At 37.3% G+C, this 17,048-nt stretch overlaps 2 protein-coding genes and 1 pseudogene across 3 annotated transcripts; 2 read left to right on the forward strand and 1 right to left on the reverse strand.

Annotated features, from left to right (window-relative positions):
* The first annotated feature begins 2,809 nt into the window (after positions 1 to 2,809).
* Positions 2,810 to 4,455, forward strand: LOC122001314 (NAC domain-containing protein 86-like). The gene is made up of 3 exons (XM_042556038.1): positions 2,810 to 3,036; positions 3,134 to 3,411; positions 3,977 to 4,455. The coding sequence occupies exons 1-3, from the start codon at positions 2,880 to 2,882 to the stop codon at positions 4,289 to 4,291; spliced, it is 750 nt and encodes a 249-aa protein (XP_042411972.1). The 5' UTR covers positions 2,810 to 2,879; the 3' UTR covers positions 4,292 to 4,455.
* A 423-nt stretch (positions 4,456 to 4,878) lies between these two features.
* On the forward strand, positions 4,879 to 10,616 carry LOC122042488 (annotated as a pseudogene).
* A 791-nt stretch (positions 10,617 to 11,407) lies between these two features.
* LOC121980914 (pentatricopeptide repeat-containing protein At5g48730, chloroplastic-like) lies at positions 11,408 to 15,041 on the reverse strand. Of its 2 annotated transcripts, XM_042533200.1 has the most exons (4): positions 14,576 to 15,041; positions 12,817 to 13,047; positions 12,641 to 12,729; positions 11,408 to 12,225 (listed from the first exon to the last, which is right to left on the reverse strand). In XM_042533200.1, exons 1-4 carry the CDS (start codon positions 14,972 to 14,974, stop codon positions 11,538 to 11,540), a joined length of 1,407 nt encoding a protein of 468 aa, XP_042389134.1. In that variant the 5' UTR covers positions 14,975 to 15,041; the 3' UTR covers positions 11,408 to 11,537. The 2 variants fall into 2 exon arrangements, with proteins under 2 accessions (XP_042389134.1, XP_042389126.1); XM_042533192.1 differs by having other exon boundaries at positions 12,641 to 13,047.
* Positions 15,042 to 17,048: the final 2,007 nt, after the last annotated feature.

The following is a 17,048-nucleotide window of genomic DNA, read 5'->3' on the forward strand; positions in this document are numbered from 1 at the left end:
ATTTTCACTTTTATTTTTAATTAATCCTTTGCTTAATTAGGCCGGCACCAAACCCCTCAGAAGTCAGACCTCAAGTGAGACAAAGTTGCCTGCACAATCGCTCATGCTGATTCTGCCCTTTTGTCTTTACACCTCCATCAAGGGAAAAGGGTGATGGTGCAGGGTAATTAACCACATGCTCATCCCCCTTGCTGCACAATTTTCTTGGCTTTGCTTCATTCTATCTAAATAAGACAGCACCAGCAGCTAGATCTGATGCATCCCTTTCCAGTATGAAGGCTCCGTAGTTCATTATAAACCCCTTTACTTTCCATAGGACAAGACATAATCTGCACTGAGATGCATGAACACAGATCACTCATTGTGTTGTCTTTTCCTTTATTCCAATCTATCTGAAAGATCTCTAGCCATCTCTTCAGACGACTATACTCTGAGTTATAGAAATTGACGTTATGCATGCTTGCTTCCATGACGAAGACTATGATTGAGCCTGCCTTATTAAGTGATCAACTCCTCAAGTGGACTATAAACTGAATGAGTAGAAACTGGAATGTCTTTGATCAGTGCGACTTCATCTCTGGCTCTTTGTTATCTGTGGATTATATTCATACCCGAAACATGTCGTGAAAGTTGTTTATGCATAGTTTTTCCTATAAATATTTGTGTAATATTACTAATAACTAGTACAGAGCGTAAAGTAGAAACTAAAAGAAAAAAATGTGCAAGCTGACATAAGCCTGGTATGAGACGAACGTGATGTAGATAGTCTTTTCTTTCAGTTTTTTCTTTGTGGCTTTTTTAATGCATCCCAAGACCTGTAAAGACTGCTCTTGTATTCATTTTAATGACCTCTCTTCGAATTCACTCATGAAAAGTTAGAGACATCATTAACCAAAAAAGAAAAGGGAGCTAGGCTTCTCAAGATTGAAAGTAAAAGGAGTTAAAGCTGCGTCAGCCTTAGTTTTCTCCTTCTTCTTCTTCACGATTTCTAAAGCTGTAAGACACGAGTTCATATATACAACTAGTTATTGATCACTAGAATTAAGTTGTGGCAATGATGCATTTATGCTTAGGATAACCATTGAAGTAGCTATGCATGATGTTCCTCATCCCTAAGTGAATTTCTTTTTATCATTAATTATACACAATAAATTATCACACATTAAAAGAATGATTTGCTTTGTTTTCTTAAAACAAAAGGGCGGGAACAAAGAGAAAAAAATGAGGCCATTAATGTCTAGTGAATTTCTTTTTCTCATTAGTTATACATGTTCCGGTCAAATACGTGAATGATCAAACCACTAGTTAATGAACAGACTGACACACACTTCTACTCGAAGGTCGTCGATCCTGAGTATGAAAGAACCTAAGAAGTACTCAAAAAGAGGATTAGACTAGCTGGGGTACGGATCCTGGATCACTTCGACTCTCAAGTTAGGATTTTCTTAAGGTGATATGTGAGAAGAAGATGGATAAGAAGGAGAGAACTTGGTGGAGAGTTTAGAATTGAAGATCAGAATCTCTTATTATTATATTACATTCATGAGTGCTTATATAGTTATCAGGAGAGCATCTCCACGTCAGTCGTAGTGGCATCATTGTATGAGTCGACGAGGAAACTAGATCCGACAATCATTAATTAGTTGTCTTTCCATTCATGATGTACACGTGTTTGTAGGAGAGCATCTAGGAGACATATTCTGATAACCTAGTAACTGTCTCTCCATTCATTTAGCACCACATGCCCTAGAATATTCATGGACGAATTATCTTTAATGATGAGGAGGTTACCTTATCCTTCACATGCTTCAAGTAAGCCACATGAGGTATAAATTGGATTTGAGGATGAGGAAATGAAGTCAGGACCCAAGATTGAGCCACGGGGAGTGTCGGCAATTGAGTTCGAGCTAGACAGACGTAGCCGAGATCAGTCACTAAGATTGAGATGGAGACGGAGTTTGGGGCAATCGTTGAGACTGAGATGTAGAAGGAGTCAGAGTTAGAGTCAGTCAGTAAGACTGATATAGAAGGATACTAGTTGCTAAGGCCGAGACTAAGGAAGAATCGGTAGTTGAAACCGAAATTGAGAGAGTATTTGAATCCGATACTGATGTGAGGACCCAACACTGAGATGAAAGGACGACTGTTGTTGAGGCCTAGACTGAGAGGGAGTCAATAGTTGAAATTGAAATTGATAGGGCGGCGGGATTCGAGACTGAGATAGTGTCAGGACCCAAGACTGAGATGAGAGGATGATGTATGACTATTGAGGTCAAGACTGAGAGGGAGTCGATAGTTGAAACCAAGACTGAGATGAAATCTAGCCGCTAGGATACTAAATCGGAGGGAATGTTGGGACCGAGAATTGAGACAAGAGTCATTGCAGTGGACCTGTACTTAATCAACTTAAGTGGGTTAGCCATGAGTCCTTAGGATGTGCTTGACCCTCCGTGTATCTCCATCTCATCTTAATTTTAACTGACAAATCAGTGTGACTTTTAACCTATGAGACACGTGAGGATTAAAGGAAACCGCGCGCTGCATCACTACACAATAAATTATCACACATTAAAAAAATGGTTTGCTTTGTTTTCTTAAAACAAAAGGGCTGGGGAAAAAGAGAAAAAAAAATGAGGTCATTACGTTAATGTGTGAATGCATGAAAATTTTCAAATAAGACTCAAGTCAAACAAATAGTAAGCTGAGACAAGTAGACATATGAGAAAGCAAAAGTGTAGGAATCCAATAGAGTGTGCTTTGAATCTTCTAAATGTGGACAAAAGGCACAGCCCACAGCATTAATTGAGGGGGAGAGGTGGGCTTAGCTTGCACAAGTCATTGCAGAGGAGCTAAGATAGAGGAATTGAGGCAGCTGAGGGATGGCTCCAGTGGGGTTACCACCTGGTTTTAGGTTTCACCCGACCGACGAGGAGCTCGTAAACTACTACCTCAAGAGGAAGATCCACGGTCTCAAGATCGAACTCGATATCATCCCTGAGGTGGACTTGTATAAGTGCGAACCCTGGGAACTTGCAGGTTTATATCTGTTCATATCTCTTTATGGCATGCGAATCCATTTTTATGTGTGTTCTCAACTTAATTATACATCGCCATTTTCATTAATTTCCCACAGAGAAATCATTTTTACCAAGTAGAGATCCTGAATGGTACTTCTTTGGCCCAAGAGATCGAAAGTATCCAAACGGATTTCGCACAAATCGTGCAACTCAAGCAGGCTACTGGAAGTCGACTGGAAAAGATCGACGAGTTTGCCATCAGAATCGAGCTATAGGAATGAAGAAAACCCTAGTCTACTACAGAGGTCGAGCACCACAAGGCAGAAGGACTGACTGGGTCATGCATGAGTATCGCCTCGACGACAAGGAGTGCGAGGATACAATGGGGCTTCAGGTGCATAAATAATTAATGCTCATTCTCCTTAATTCGTATGTTAATCATGATCATCAATCTTAATTACAGGTAGATTTTAGGTATATTAATTAGGGATTTGTTTCTCTAATTTCAGTTTAATGCATTTAATTAAGTGAGAGGGTACGTGGGTTATGCATGAAGTGCATGCAAAGTTAAAGACGGTGCGGTGGTTGTTTGGCTTTGGTCCCTGTGTCGTATAATATAGAAGACAAGATTTAGCATCCTCTTAATCCTAAACTATATGTAATTGTCAGACATTAGATTTACTTTGTCCTAAGTTATCATAATTAATTATATAATAATTCAATCTACATAGAAATTAATGCATTAAAGGAAGGCACAATGTTGTCGGTGCAGGGTGGCTAGCTAGCTTTCCGCTTTATTCCTTGCTGCATTCCAACCAGGCTTCCTTCCTCTTCCCATAACTAAAGCACTTCTACATATTTTAATAATAATAATAATAATAATAATAATATTTATTTTAATGAAATATATTTTATATTATATTGACTATGGCTGCTGTTGCTCACTTGTTCTTGTCAAGGATTCTTATGCATTATGTCGAGTGTTCAAGAAGAATGTGATAACTGGCGACGTCGAGGAGCCTCATGGCCAGTGCAGCTTAACGAGCATGGCTGAAACCTCCGTCGCCATCACCGCCGCTGCCGTTGCCGGGTACGAGACTACATCGTCGTCTCCGATCGACATGCCGGTCGGATCGCCCTCGTGCGCAGATGACGACGACAAGGACGATGCCTGGATGCAGTTCATCACCGACGACGCTTGGTGCTCAAATCTATCAACCAACGAGGCGGCCCAAGAACAAACACCCTCTTCCTGCGCGGCTACTGTTAACTAATATAGCGAAATTAATTACCGCATAAACTCTGATTTTAATTATATTATACTCTATTATTAACTATTAATATCAAGATTTGGGGAATTATTCTAAATAAGTAATGGAATCAGTATATATAAGGTATTGTATTAAATCTCCTGTGGATTGATGCACTTCAGTACTCAGCTTGTTTTGAGTCTATGGGTCACTTTATTTTCTGTAATTTTCTCTCTTGTTTATTTTTCCCCCTTTTGTGTAACTAATAAATCCAGTTAAATTATCTCCTAGGATGAGTCTAATGAATGACTAGCAATCATCAATGAAGTCTGGGGTTCGAATCTCGGCAAAGCCGAGATCAAAGAACACTCCACAATTCTAATTAAGAACTAAGACAAAAATAATAAGTCATGATTTTATCAAAATTAAAGTAGAAAATTATTTACCAAATTACGGACATAATTAAGCTTAATTGAAGCCGGTTAATCCATGTCGCGTGGTCATGACTGGTCAACGCCTCCCTCGCTTTCCTTCCGATCATAATCTCCTTCCACAAGTTCGATTGATTCGGTGCCCAACGACCCATCCCCGGATTTCCATTCTCTTCTTCGATGACCACCGGGAAGGCGTACGCGTCCAAGTCGATCTGCAAGCGGAAGCTCGTGGCGAAGGAGGACCAGGAGGACGTGCGGCGGGAGATCCAGATCATGCACCACCTCTCCGGCCACAAGAACGTGGTGGCCATCAAGGGCGCGTACGAGGGCGCGCTCTACGTGCACATAGTGATGGAGCTGTCTCTTCGACCGCATTATCCAACGCAGCCAATACAGCGAGCGCAAGGCGGCCGAGCTCACCAGGGTCATCGTCAGCGTCATGCACAGAGACCTCAAGCCGGAGAACTTCTTGTTGGCCAATGAGGACGATGACTCCTCGCTCAAGGCCATATATTTTGGCCTCTCAGTCTTCTTCAAGACTGGTACTTTCGTCACTGAAACGGATCGATCCCAAACTACAGTTATTTATAAATTTTAAAGTTTGATTGAATTTGTGTGAAATTGTTCTAACTTTCTTACATCTGCATCATTTGGAGGATAAATATATAATTATCTGAGTAGTATAAATTGGGTTTCTTGCAAGTTCAGGTCAGATTTTCACTGATGTAGGTTGGCAGCCCATATTATGTAGCTCCTGAAGTACTAGGGAAGCATTATGGACCAGAAGCTGATGTTTGGACAGTAGGAGTGATCTTATACATTTTACTATGTGACGTACCACCCTTGGCAGGTACAATTCTGATTTAATTTCCTTCAGTGATCGTGTTAATTCTTATAGTAGTTTCAGTCTTGTTTATTTTCATGAAGAAACACAACAAGGGATATTTGATGCAGTTCAAACTTAAGCGGTCGTGGAGAAGAGCAGGCTTGAGCCACTGGGCAGAGAATCCTGGTCAAGCGGCTCTCTTACTCGGTCAAACAATAAGACCCCTTACATAGCTCAGCATATTCTTCTGGGAATCAATGCCGCTGACAATAGGGCATGGTTAACAGATAAATCGTACAATGGAAGTTTCTATTATCATGTCAGGATTTGCACGCCCTATTAAGGAATAGTGTCAGAGATACTTTTCTAGCATGTCTTTTCATAGAACAGTTAGGAAAACGTGCACGAGCATTGAGAAGCATGCATGCTTGTTACTGGAGCACTATATAAAGAGTTCCATGAACTAGTAAAAGTATGCGTTATTTGTGCTTGAGCACTCATTGTTGCTATATTTCTCCACCTTTTTTACTATTTCGATGATTAATTTGAGCGTCGGAGAACCAATACTGGGATCTCTTTACTGATCTGACACAAACGTTCTTTGTGTTATAAAGTGGAGCAGAATTTTTATACGATCAACCGAAAAGTCATATCCTCAACCCTATTTTCAAACAGGATCAATAAACTTTTGTAACTCCTCATTAACTCATTTGGAATGGCATTCTTCTGATAAAACAGGCAGATATCGACAACAGTGGCACCATTAATTGACTACAGGGACTTCATAGCTGCCACGATACACCTTAACAAACTGGAGCGGGAAGAGCATTTGGCTGCTGCATTTTCTTACTTTTGACAAGGATGGTAGTCGCTATATCATATCACAGTTAACTTCAGCAAGCTTGCAAGGAGCACAACCTCACTGATGTTCTCATTGATGAAATTATCGGAGAAGTTGATCAGGACAATGTGAGCAATCAATTATATCCTGTATATCTCTTTGCGTGTTTAGCTTCCATGGCTAATCTGTTACTGATTTCCTGACATTCCTGTCTCAGGACGGTCGCATCGACTTCGGCGAGTTTGTCGCCGTGATGCAGAAAGGGAACATGGGACATTGGAGACTAACCATGAGGAGCATGATAAATAGTTTGAACATGAGCATGAGATTCTCCAGGAGCTCACTGATCACTTCACTACTAACCACACTCAGTTGTTTAGTCCCAAACGAAATCTTTTCTAGGGAAAATTAGGATTTTCTATACAAATATGAAGAATGCGCTGCCAGGGAGAATGATGATCTTCCAGAAGTGAAGTTATAAGAATATCCTTCTCCGTGGAGTAAAAGTTTTATATTTATTTACTCTCCTCAGGATTTTTCAGGCCTTGTTTTTTCTCATTTATGATATCTATTCTCATAAAATCTTAAAACTAGATTAAATTTGTTAATGATTGTAAGTTTGTAACATGTTGATATTTGTTGAATATCTGCTGTAGAATTTTATAAATATTATATATACCAATAGAAAACAAAATGATATATTTTTTTATATGATAATAGTCCATATATCTATGTGAAAAAAATAGATTTATTACAAATAGATTTCTAAAAGATCTCTCGCTGAATTTACGAATTATCCATTAAATTTATTTAATTTAAAAAGCCACGTGGAAAATTCTGCCCGACGGTTCCTCTCTTTGCTCAACGGCTATATTTGGTGCATTGATTTCAAATCAAAAGGGTTTCCGTTTGCCCTTGTTGAAACACTTTTCCTTCGTCGCCGCTCGCCTTCCTAGGGTTTCTCTTCTCCGCCGCTCCGTCTGCCCGATAGCCGCCGGTAGCTGCGATACCTTCGTCGTTGGTGGGGTTTTATTTCCGTTTCTGGCTCCGCTCTCGCCGAGGACGATGGATCTCTCCCCCCGCACTGAGAATTACATCAAAGAATCCATCGAGAGCTCGCTGGGTCTCCCGGTCTCCGTCAAGAGTCTCAGCCTGAAACTGATCGCGTCGGAGGACGCCCGGCACCGCCTCCAAGATCAAGTATTTGTCTTGGAAGAGCGCCTCAAGGAGTCGGACAAGAGAATGGAGCAGTATAGGGTTTGTATTCTTTGTTACCTGCTCTCATATTTCCTTGATTGGAAACCTTTTTTTTTTCGTTGTTTACGCTTTTTATTTTGATTGATAGGCGGAGGCGAGCATGAACGCCCAGGGAGTGAGGAGATGCGTGGAGGAGAAGGAGATGTATGTGGCAAAGTACGGTGATTTGTTGAATCACTCCCGCAAGCTGGAGGAGGAATGCTCTTTATATGAGCGTGACTTGGAGAGAATCATGGATTCGTGCGACGAGTTTGGGAAGGAGAATGAGGAGCTACGATTGAGGCTGCAAGGTGCTTCTAACGTAAGTGTTGAATCCTTGCGCGTTATTTATCTTCTTCAGTAAAAAATACCTCAGATTACATGTTGCATCATATTCATATGCACTGCCATTCAAGAAAGTTTCTGGAGTACTTATCCCAAAAGAAAAAAAAAGGAATTTTCACTGTGGTATTATGTACTAGGAAAATTAAAGATTTATTTTTATGGATGTGAAAACTAGAAAACAAAATCTAAGCACTGAAGAAATCAATTTTTTTTTATTTCATTCAAATACATAAATTTTCTGGGGAAATGTTTTTGCAGATGTTTTCAGATTGTTTTCCAGGTTATGAGAACTAGAGGGAAAAAAACCTAAATATGCACAAAATTACAATTATATCTTCTTTATAAAAAACTCCCATGTGCAATTTTTGGATGGGGTAAATTTTGGTTTGGTCATGTCGTTGAGTATAGTCATAGTGTATTCAACCTATGGTTTGCTTGGTGAAGCTAATGTATCAAACATTGTTGATGAACGAACTTCACACAGACCTTGTATCATAGACTGTTTGGATTGCGCTGCAACTCCAAATAATTGAGGATGACTTGTCACAGAGGAAGCAGATTCATTCTCGATATATTGGAAAAACACTACTAGTATTGCTGGATCTGGACGGGTAATGGGTGCGTCATTCAATAATACTGTCCAAAAATATATATGATTAGCTTCAACACTCATCAAATGAGGAAAGAATCAAGTTCTTTTGTTTGACTTCATTCGAGCATTCAATTCCGGGGAAGGGCATGTTTAATCTGTTCAGTTTGAACCTACTTCGTGTTGCCTTCTTCATGTGCGTAGGAAAACATCAAAAGCTATGAAAAAGAGTATTTTTTTCATAATGGGGATATTAATGTTTATAGGTTGTGATTTTTAGGGAATTTTCTTTGAATTACTAATCTAATCTCATAAAATTAACAAGCATGGATATGTAATGCAACTTAGTATAAGACTGTCACTGGTTCATATCTGCATATATTGACTGGAGCTTGCATGCAATGGTTCAAGTAAAAACTGCAGTTTCATTGTGAAAGCTTGATCATGCTTGGTTAGGCACAATAAAATCATCTGATAGCAATAGTATGTATTTATATTGTTCTCCTTTATGGGCCAATTGTCCAAGCCTTTCTCTGAATCATGTAACATTAACTTGATTTCTGTGTGTGATTTAACTGTCCATAGACATGCTGACATACAGACAGTTAACTGGTTATAGTATGTATTTATGCAATTCTGCTTGAGAGACCAACTAGTCTATTGTTTCATCTGATCCGTTGTCATTTGTTTCATTTTTATGCAAGAAAAGACCTCCATTGCTTGGCTGCTTTACAGCAACTGATCTTCTATTATTATCTTCAGTTTTGCTTGTAAAAATTTCACAGGATGCTTGATGTTGCTTCTTATGTTACATTCATCTGAAGATTTTGTTCTGTTCATGTTTGTGATTATTATGCTAGTGGACACTTCCTGGCTCTCTTGACAGCCTTTGAAATAGACTTTTTTTTCATAATTAATAATTTCAATATTTTGATTTGAAATGCCATGTTCTCTATTTTGATGACTGCTTTTGTTTTATTGGGGAAAAACCCCTTCAAGTTAAATAAAGAATAATAGGATGTAATTTCGTTCACTAGTTCTTTGCAGCCAGTAAGCTGCCTATCGATTCACTAGATACCATCTGAATTCCTTAAATACAATTCTATTGAAATTTTACTATCAGTGACCTGATTCTTAATATTTCTGGGTTCTCTGCCCTTGAAATCAATGATTTGTTAAATTAATGTTTGTATGCCTAACATAACTGGTGGTGTCTTGAACTATTTAGAGATATATTCACTCAGTTTCTACATATACGTTTGTTTCTTTTGATAATCTATGTAATCCTTTTTAATAGCTGGAGTCGTTGGCTACCGAAATTGAGTCCCTGAACATGGACAAGGAACATTTAAGGATAAATCTTCACAGAGCTGAAGAGGAGGTTTTAAATCCATTTCATCCTTATTCTGCCTATTCACAATCTGCATGACAAGTAATCTTGTGTTTTACATATCATTCAAGGTCAAGGTTCTTTTCCAAGAGAACAAAATGCTGGATGAAGAGAACAAGAGGCTGCTAGAATTACTGAAAAGAGAGAGGCAGCAACAAGGATCCAACAGCCACAAGCGTTCCGCAAGCGCTTCTGCTAAAGTGAGGATAACATAAATCAGAATTTTCAGTTATCTTGACTATCAACCTGCTTTAACATGATTAGAATGTCAATTTGTGAGTCCGGGTGATTCTGTTTTGAGAATAGGCACTGTTTCTTGTCCTAGATAATCCTGAGGATATAATATTATATAGAGAGAGAGTTTTGATAGCTTATATATATATCAAGAATGCTAATGCATCTTTTTCGATTTGTTCAGGGTAAACGCAAGTCAAGCGCGAATGATGAAAGTCCTTTCGGACGAAGGATTGATTTTGAATCTGCAGATTCGTCAAGACTGCCTTTGTCACCAATCCATCAGAACTCTCCCGAGTCTAGAATGCATAAGAAGTGAGAAACCACTAGCGTTCTCTTGACCTCATGTTAAAGCAATGTTCTCTAAATTTGACAACCTGCTTGGTGTGCCCTTGTTGAGTTCAACAATTGCTGTTCTTGTCCTACTAAGAACTGATCGTTTTCATTGCTCATATATATCAAGTACAGTAAAATAGTTTGGTAGCTTTGTGGCTGTTAACAAAAGTAAAAGTTCCTTAGAATTTGAGGTCTTTGTAAAGATTGAACAAACGTACTGATTGCATCATTCTAGTCTCCGTTACTTGACTAGATGAATGAACATCCAACATGTATGTGTATTAAGCCAAATATGAGTGAATAGGGATGTTGAATGTTGACTCGAAGTATTGAGTGTCAAAGCATTAGAGGTTTGAGAATTGTTATTTACAATACGGTGATCTTACCATATACTTTGTTCGATGATATCCATACATTCATTAGGTCAAACTATGAATATTTAATTTGTCAACCTATTTCACTAAATAGTTTGATAAACAACATTTTGCGTCAACATTGTTCTAAATTATTTGACAAAACAATTTTAGTAGCTAAAAAACAGTGTTTTAGTATAACAAATGCGAAGGAACTTGAATTAGGTAACTAAATATGGAATTGGAATTTAGAATTCTAACACTTGTTAGGAGGAATTTGATATACATGTATTGCTCAACATTTTTTTTCGAGTCAATAAAATATTTGAAAAATCTTAGTATAAAATGAAAGTTCACATTCATAAAGTCAGAATTTGATTTTACTAAATATTTAAATCTTAAATTCATATTTTTCAAAAGTTACAAAATTTAGATTCGTACAATTTTTATGAAAATTTGTTTAAATCTATCTGTCCCCACAAACTTAAGTATACTACGAAAAGGATCAATATCACTGCATCCAAATTTTAGTTGAACTATGCTGGGAAGATCAAAATTAGTTAACTCTCTATTTCTCTCATATTTTTATTTGTTCAAAACATAATCAATAGAAAAACTTTAATAGCTCGAAATGAAACTACCATAACTTTAGCACCAAAAATACTGGATGCCGCCCCCCATTAAGTTCAAGCGATATTGCTTTTACTTAGATCCCGAATGTCTTGAACATGACGGCCATTGATTCCTCTACTGAGATAAGCCTTGATCATGGTGCTGTAGGTGATCTTGTCAGGGGTACAACCTTGGGCCTTCATCATCTCCAGCACTTCCTTCATCTCAGCCAAAAGCCCTGCTCTGCCATATGCATCAACCAAGCAGTTGAAGAACACCACGTCTAGCATCACATCAGAGTTCTCAATGAATCTCACTACAGCCTTTATTTTACTCCCAGCACCTACCCTTCCATATGCTCTGATAAGTGAACATAGCGTAACACAATTTGGCTTGATCCCTTCCGACTTCATTAAACGAAAGATGTATTCCATTTGTTTTAGATCCCCTGCCCTCCCGAATGCATCAATGACAACATTGTAGGTCACCAGTGTCCAGGAAAAGTAGTACTTCTGCATGTACTCCATGACCGCGCCCATCTTCTCATACCTTTTGGATTTGCCATAGGAATCGAGAAGTATGTTGAAGGTCTTGATATCAGGTGATATACCAGAACTTTGAAACTTGTCATAGCACTTCTCCATCATCTCAAGCTGCCCACTGCCTCCAAACGCTCGAAGTGTTGCATTCATTGTCCAAACATCAGGTGTGCATTCTTTGTGGGAGAGCATTTCCATAAGAGTGGATTCCATCTCCACAAACCTATCAAGCAAGGGGAAAAGTACCAGAGAGCTGAGTGTTTGTCTTCCTTCTCAAAGACCAAACAAAACTATAAAGAAAAACTGCAGTCAGCTAAATGTGGTGTTAAGTAGTTTTAGTTTTATTTAGCATATTGTTTCTACACCATAATGCTTACAAGCTCTGACACGTTTTCTGATTAAAACAACCAAAGTTCAGTGATAGATAGTCTTTGGCAAAGAGAGAGTTCGCACAGACAGTCAAGAGCCAACAGCTTCAGGTTAATTAGGGTGATGAAAAGAGAAAGCAAGCATTCTAAGTATAGAATTTCTACAGAAGATATGACTGCCTAACAAAACAAAAGCATTTGATGAGTCATTTCACATTCCCTCCAATTTTGATTCCATTCTAGATTACCAAATAGGCCCTAAGTATTTACCTTCCTGCTTTTCCATAAGCATCAATCAGAGTGTTGTATGTTATGGTGTTTGGCTTTATACCCTGGCTCTCCATATCAGATAGAAGAAGCTGAACTTTATCAAATGCAAAGACTTGAAGACAGGATTTTATAAGAATGGAATATGTAAAAACATCAGGCTGGCAGCCATCGGTAACCTTCATCTTGTTAAGCAGCGCAAATGCTTGGTCAAGCAGGCCACTTCTACTGTATGCAGATACGAGAGCAGTATATGTCTCATGGTTTATGATGCAACCTTCGTCAACCATATCTTGGAAAAGTGCATGGGCTCTTTCAGGCTGTTTGCATTTCCCTAACATGACAATGAGTTTTATGTATATGCTGGAATTAGGCCTATACCATAATTGCTCGCGAAGAAGTTCAAACACCTATAGCAAATGAAAATTAGTAGTACACTAAGAACTATTGTATTAAGAGAAGAGGAAGTAGAAGAAGTAGAAACTATTGTGATTCTATGAGTTTCAGATTTTGAAGACAAGACCTAGGTCATGTAGCTTCTAGTTTGTCTCATAGTCATCATGAAGCATTAGATGGATAATAAAGGGCAGCCCGGCGCACGAAACTCCCGCCATACGGGGTCCGAGGAAGAATCCATTGTACGCAGCCTTACCCTGCTTTTAGCAAGAGGCTATTTCCAAAATTCGAACATGTGACCTTTAGGTCACAAAGCAATAACTTTACTGTTGCGTCAAAGCAACAACTTTCTCATTAGATGGATAATGAGAAAAGATAATGAAATCAATTGAACTACAAGCATACATGGAAAACTACATCTTACACTTAAATTCACAATCAAACTTTAATGTACATAGCAGTCCTCACAAAACCATACTCGAACTATGAAGCCTGGTCGGGTATGAAACTCAATATTTTTTTTAGTGTGGAAATGGGAGAAGGCATCATCTACAACTCTTTCATGCATCAATAACTAAGTCAAGATACACAAAATTAGCATGATTGGCAAAATCCAAAAGACTACTATATCTTCCCATACAACTCATTTATGGTGATACATGGAGAAAAGTATAATACTTGATACAAGAATGAATCTACTCGACAACCCTCAAAGCATTTGTTCTTACAACCAGAAGCCTTGTGCTCAGTCACATAACCCACGACAAAATCATGGGAGCGCAAGATTCTTTAAGAGTTCTGAGCTGAAACTTTAGACTATTAAATGATCAACTATCGCACTGTAGACCCAGCATTTTTTAGTGCAGAAGAATGGAATAGCACTCACGACAGGTGGGTACAAAGGGGTCTTAGAACTTATAATTTAAAAACATAGTTAATAGGGACAATCCTTAATAAGCACAAATAGCTATATTAGATTTCACCTGAGAAATGATGAACAAAAAGTAGAGGTTCACTAATATCTCAGCAAAATCATGAAACATCCATGAACTCAGTGTTTTCTTGGCAGAAGACTAATAGCACAGCAAAATCATCAATATCGTGAACTCCTTGGAAGATGATTATATAATAAGAACCCGAAATTGTTCGGAGTTTCTTTATCTTCCTGCTCTTAGCTCTTAAGTCTGTATACTGGCCTTTAATTCTCAAAAGCTGTTTCAATCGCGGTGTCGTTGGTAGTCGAGTTGGGAAATGAAAATCTGAGAGCAATGATAGGTGATGACTTCAAGACTAAATTGTGTTCAAACAGTAATAATCATGTTTTATTTATTCATCTTTGTGTGCCTAATACGCCATAGAAGGCAATCTATAGATTACTAATCAAAACCCATCTCCGACAAGATCACTCTAAACAGCCATTAATTAATGAGAAATGCAACGGAAGGAGAAATATTTTCCCTTGTGACACGAACAAAATTGCGATTGTGAATATTTTACACAGGAAAGACCGATCAAAACAAGAGAATAAAGGGGGAAATGGACCTTGAGAGCAGACTCCCATCGGAGGGCAGTGATTCTCTCGTGGATGGCCTCGAGGATGGTACGGGGGAGCAGCTTCCTGGAATTGGTCTTCCCTCGCTTCTTCTCGATGACGGCCTTGGTGGCCTCCCTCCTCAATATGACGGATAAAGCTTTCCTGGAAGCAATCTTACGATTCACCTCCTCCCTCTTCTCTCTATCCATTATGTCCCTCTCCTTCTCCTTCTCGTTTTCGCCTCTGCTTGCGCTGCGCCCGTAGGGCTGCGATTGCGCCGCCGTAACAGCCACAGGGACACTCTTCCTCGGATTCCTCTTCTTATTGAGCTCGAGCGACGGAGAGAGTGAGGAGGTGGAGGGAAAGTTCAAGAACGGAGAAGAAGAGGCTATGGCGACGGCCGCCATCGCGGCGGAACTGGAAGAGATTGTGGTTGTGGCTTTCACTGGTGGGCAAGACAGTTTTGCTGCGACTCAGCCGGACCTGTTCTATTTAGTGTTACTTTACCTCACAGTTTATTTATTTACCTTTTGGCCCTCCAACCTTTAACTGATGCCAAAACACTTCGGCCTCTGGAGTTATATCAAACTGTGAGAACCAACTACAATTCTAGATGAATAATAATTTAGTATTTTTAAACTATTATTTTGAGTTTATGATTTTAAAGATTTATCAATTTGTTACTGCAATACACTCGTCTCGTATAAAATTAACTTAAATTATAGTTAAAAAATTGAAAAAAAAACATAATTTTTTTAATAAGTATTAAAATTATTTTTAATGTAAAGCATTTGAAGCATGAGAATCTCCTCCCAATTGAGTTTTAAGCCCCTTAATAAAAGCCATAAATTTTTTTATTCAATATCACGTAGAAGCAAGGAATAAATGGGATTAAAAGTGACTAATCTCAGCAGACACTCCTCACAACTGTCCTATTTTTGTCTCCCATAGTCCCATATAACGAGGACGACATATTAAATGGGATGTTTAAATTACTGATAATATTAAAGTGTCACATCAAAAATATTTTTGATTTAAATTATCATGTATAATTTTGATTATGTGATTATCTAATTATATAATAAAATATAACCAAATATTATTTGGTTCAATTTAAATAATATAATAAAAACTTATTTGTTTGAAGATTTTAATGAATAACCTAATTTAATATTTTACTATATTACTCTTAGTTACAAAACTAACTATACATAATAATAATAATAATAATAATAATAATAATAATAATATATTATTATTATTATTATTATTTAAATTCTACATTTATTTTTAATTTTTCTTTTTAATGTTTTTCTTTATTTTTATATTTTGTTTGTTTTTTTTTGATTTTTTTGATATTTTTTTATTTTTTTTAGTTTTTTAATTTTTACTTTTTTATTTTTACTTTATTTTTTTTTTTATTTTAATTATTTTTTTACATTTTTTGTTTTTTAAAATTTTTTTATGGTTTTTTACATTTTTATATTTTTTTTTTTATGTTTTTAACTTTTTTTATTATTTTTAAGTTTTTTCTATTTATTTTATTTTTTCTCATTTTTTATGTTTTTTTATATTTTTTAATGTTTTTTTTTATATATTTTTAAAGTTTTTTACAATTTTTTATTTTTTATATTTTTTAAAATTTTAAATTTTATTTTAAATTTTTTTCTTTACGTTTTTCTTTTTTATCACATTTTTCTCTTATCCGAGGATATTTTGGATAAAAAAACTTCGTTAACCCTGGAATCAAGAAAAATCTCAGTTTTCCGAAGTTTTCCAATTCTTTGTTGCATGTCCTTTTGCTGACGTGTCGTGTATGAAACATTAATCGGAAATCATAGATTATCTAAACTAAACAGGATTTTTGTTGATAACATTGGATGGATAATCAAGATTATCAAGAATAATCTCCAACCAAACGCACCCCAAGAGCCATATGTAATTCCTAAATTTACTTAACGGATCGATTCGTCTCTAAAATTAGCTGATTTTAAAAATTAAATATCTGAATTAAAAAAAAAAAACAGAAAAAGAGTTGATCGATTTGAAATCTTGACAAGTTCAAGTAAATAAATAAAGTAGGCTGGTGGAGCCAAATGGGCTCGCGAGGTTGGTCATGGCCAATCGAACTCAATAGAGAAGTCAGGCTAATTAAGTTGAGTGGAGTGAGTTAGTTGGTCGAGTCAATTGTACCAACAGGTTGATTGGATTGGCGAGCCGACCAACAAGTCGTATGAGCAAGATGAATTGAACAAATCAATCAAATCAGGTTGGCCCAACTAGACAATTGAGGTAAGACAGTGAATAAACATCACCATCACCATCTGTGTTTATCCAACTTGCCTTCCATTAGCAACAGCATTGAAAGAAATATCCCAGTCCTACAAGACAATTTTGAGTTGGATTTGGCATCTATTTTAAATGATCACATACTAATTTTACAAACATCAACCGAAATCTTACTTAAATAAATATATATAT

The sequence above is a fragment of the Zingiber officinale genome, chromosome 1B, assembly GCF_018446385.1.
Source record: "Zingiber officinale cultivar Zhangliang chromosome 1B, Zo_v1.1, whole genome shotgun sequence".
Classification (NCBI taxonomy): domain Eukaryota; kingdom Viridiplantae; phylum Streptophyta; class Magnoliopsida; order Zingiberales; family Zingiberaceae; genus Zingiber; species Zingiber officinale.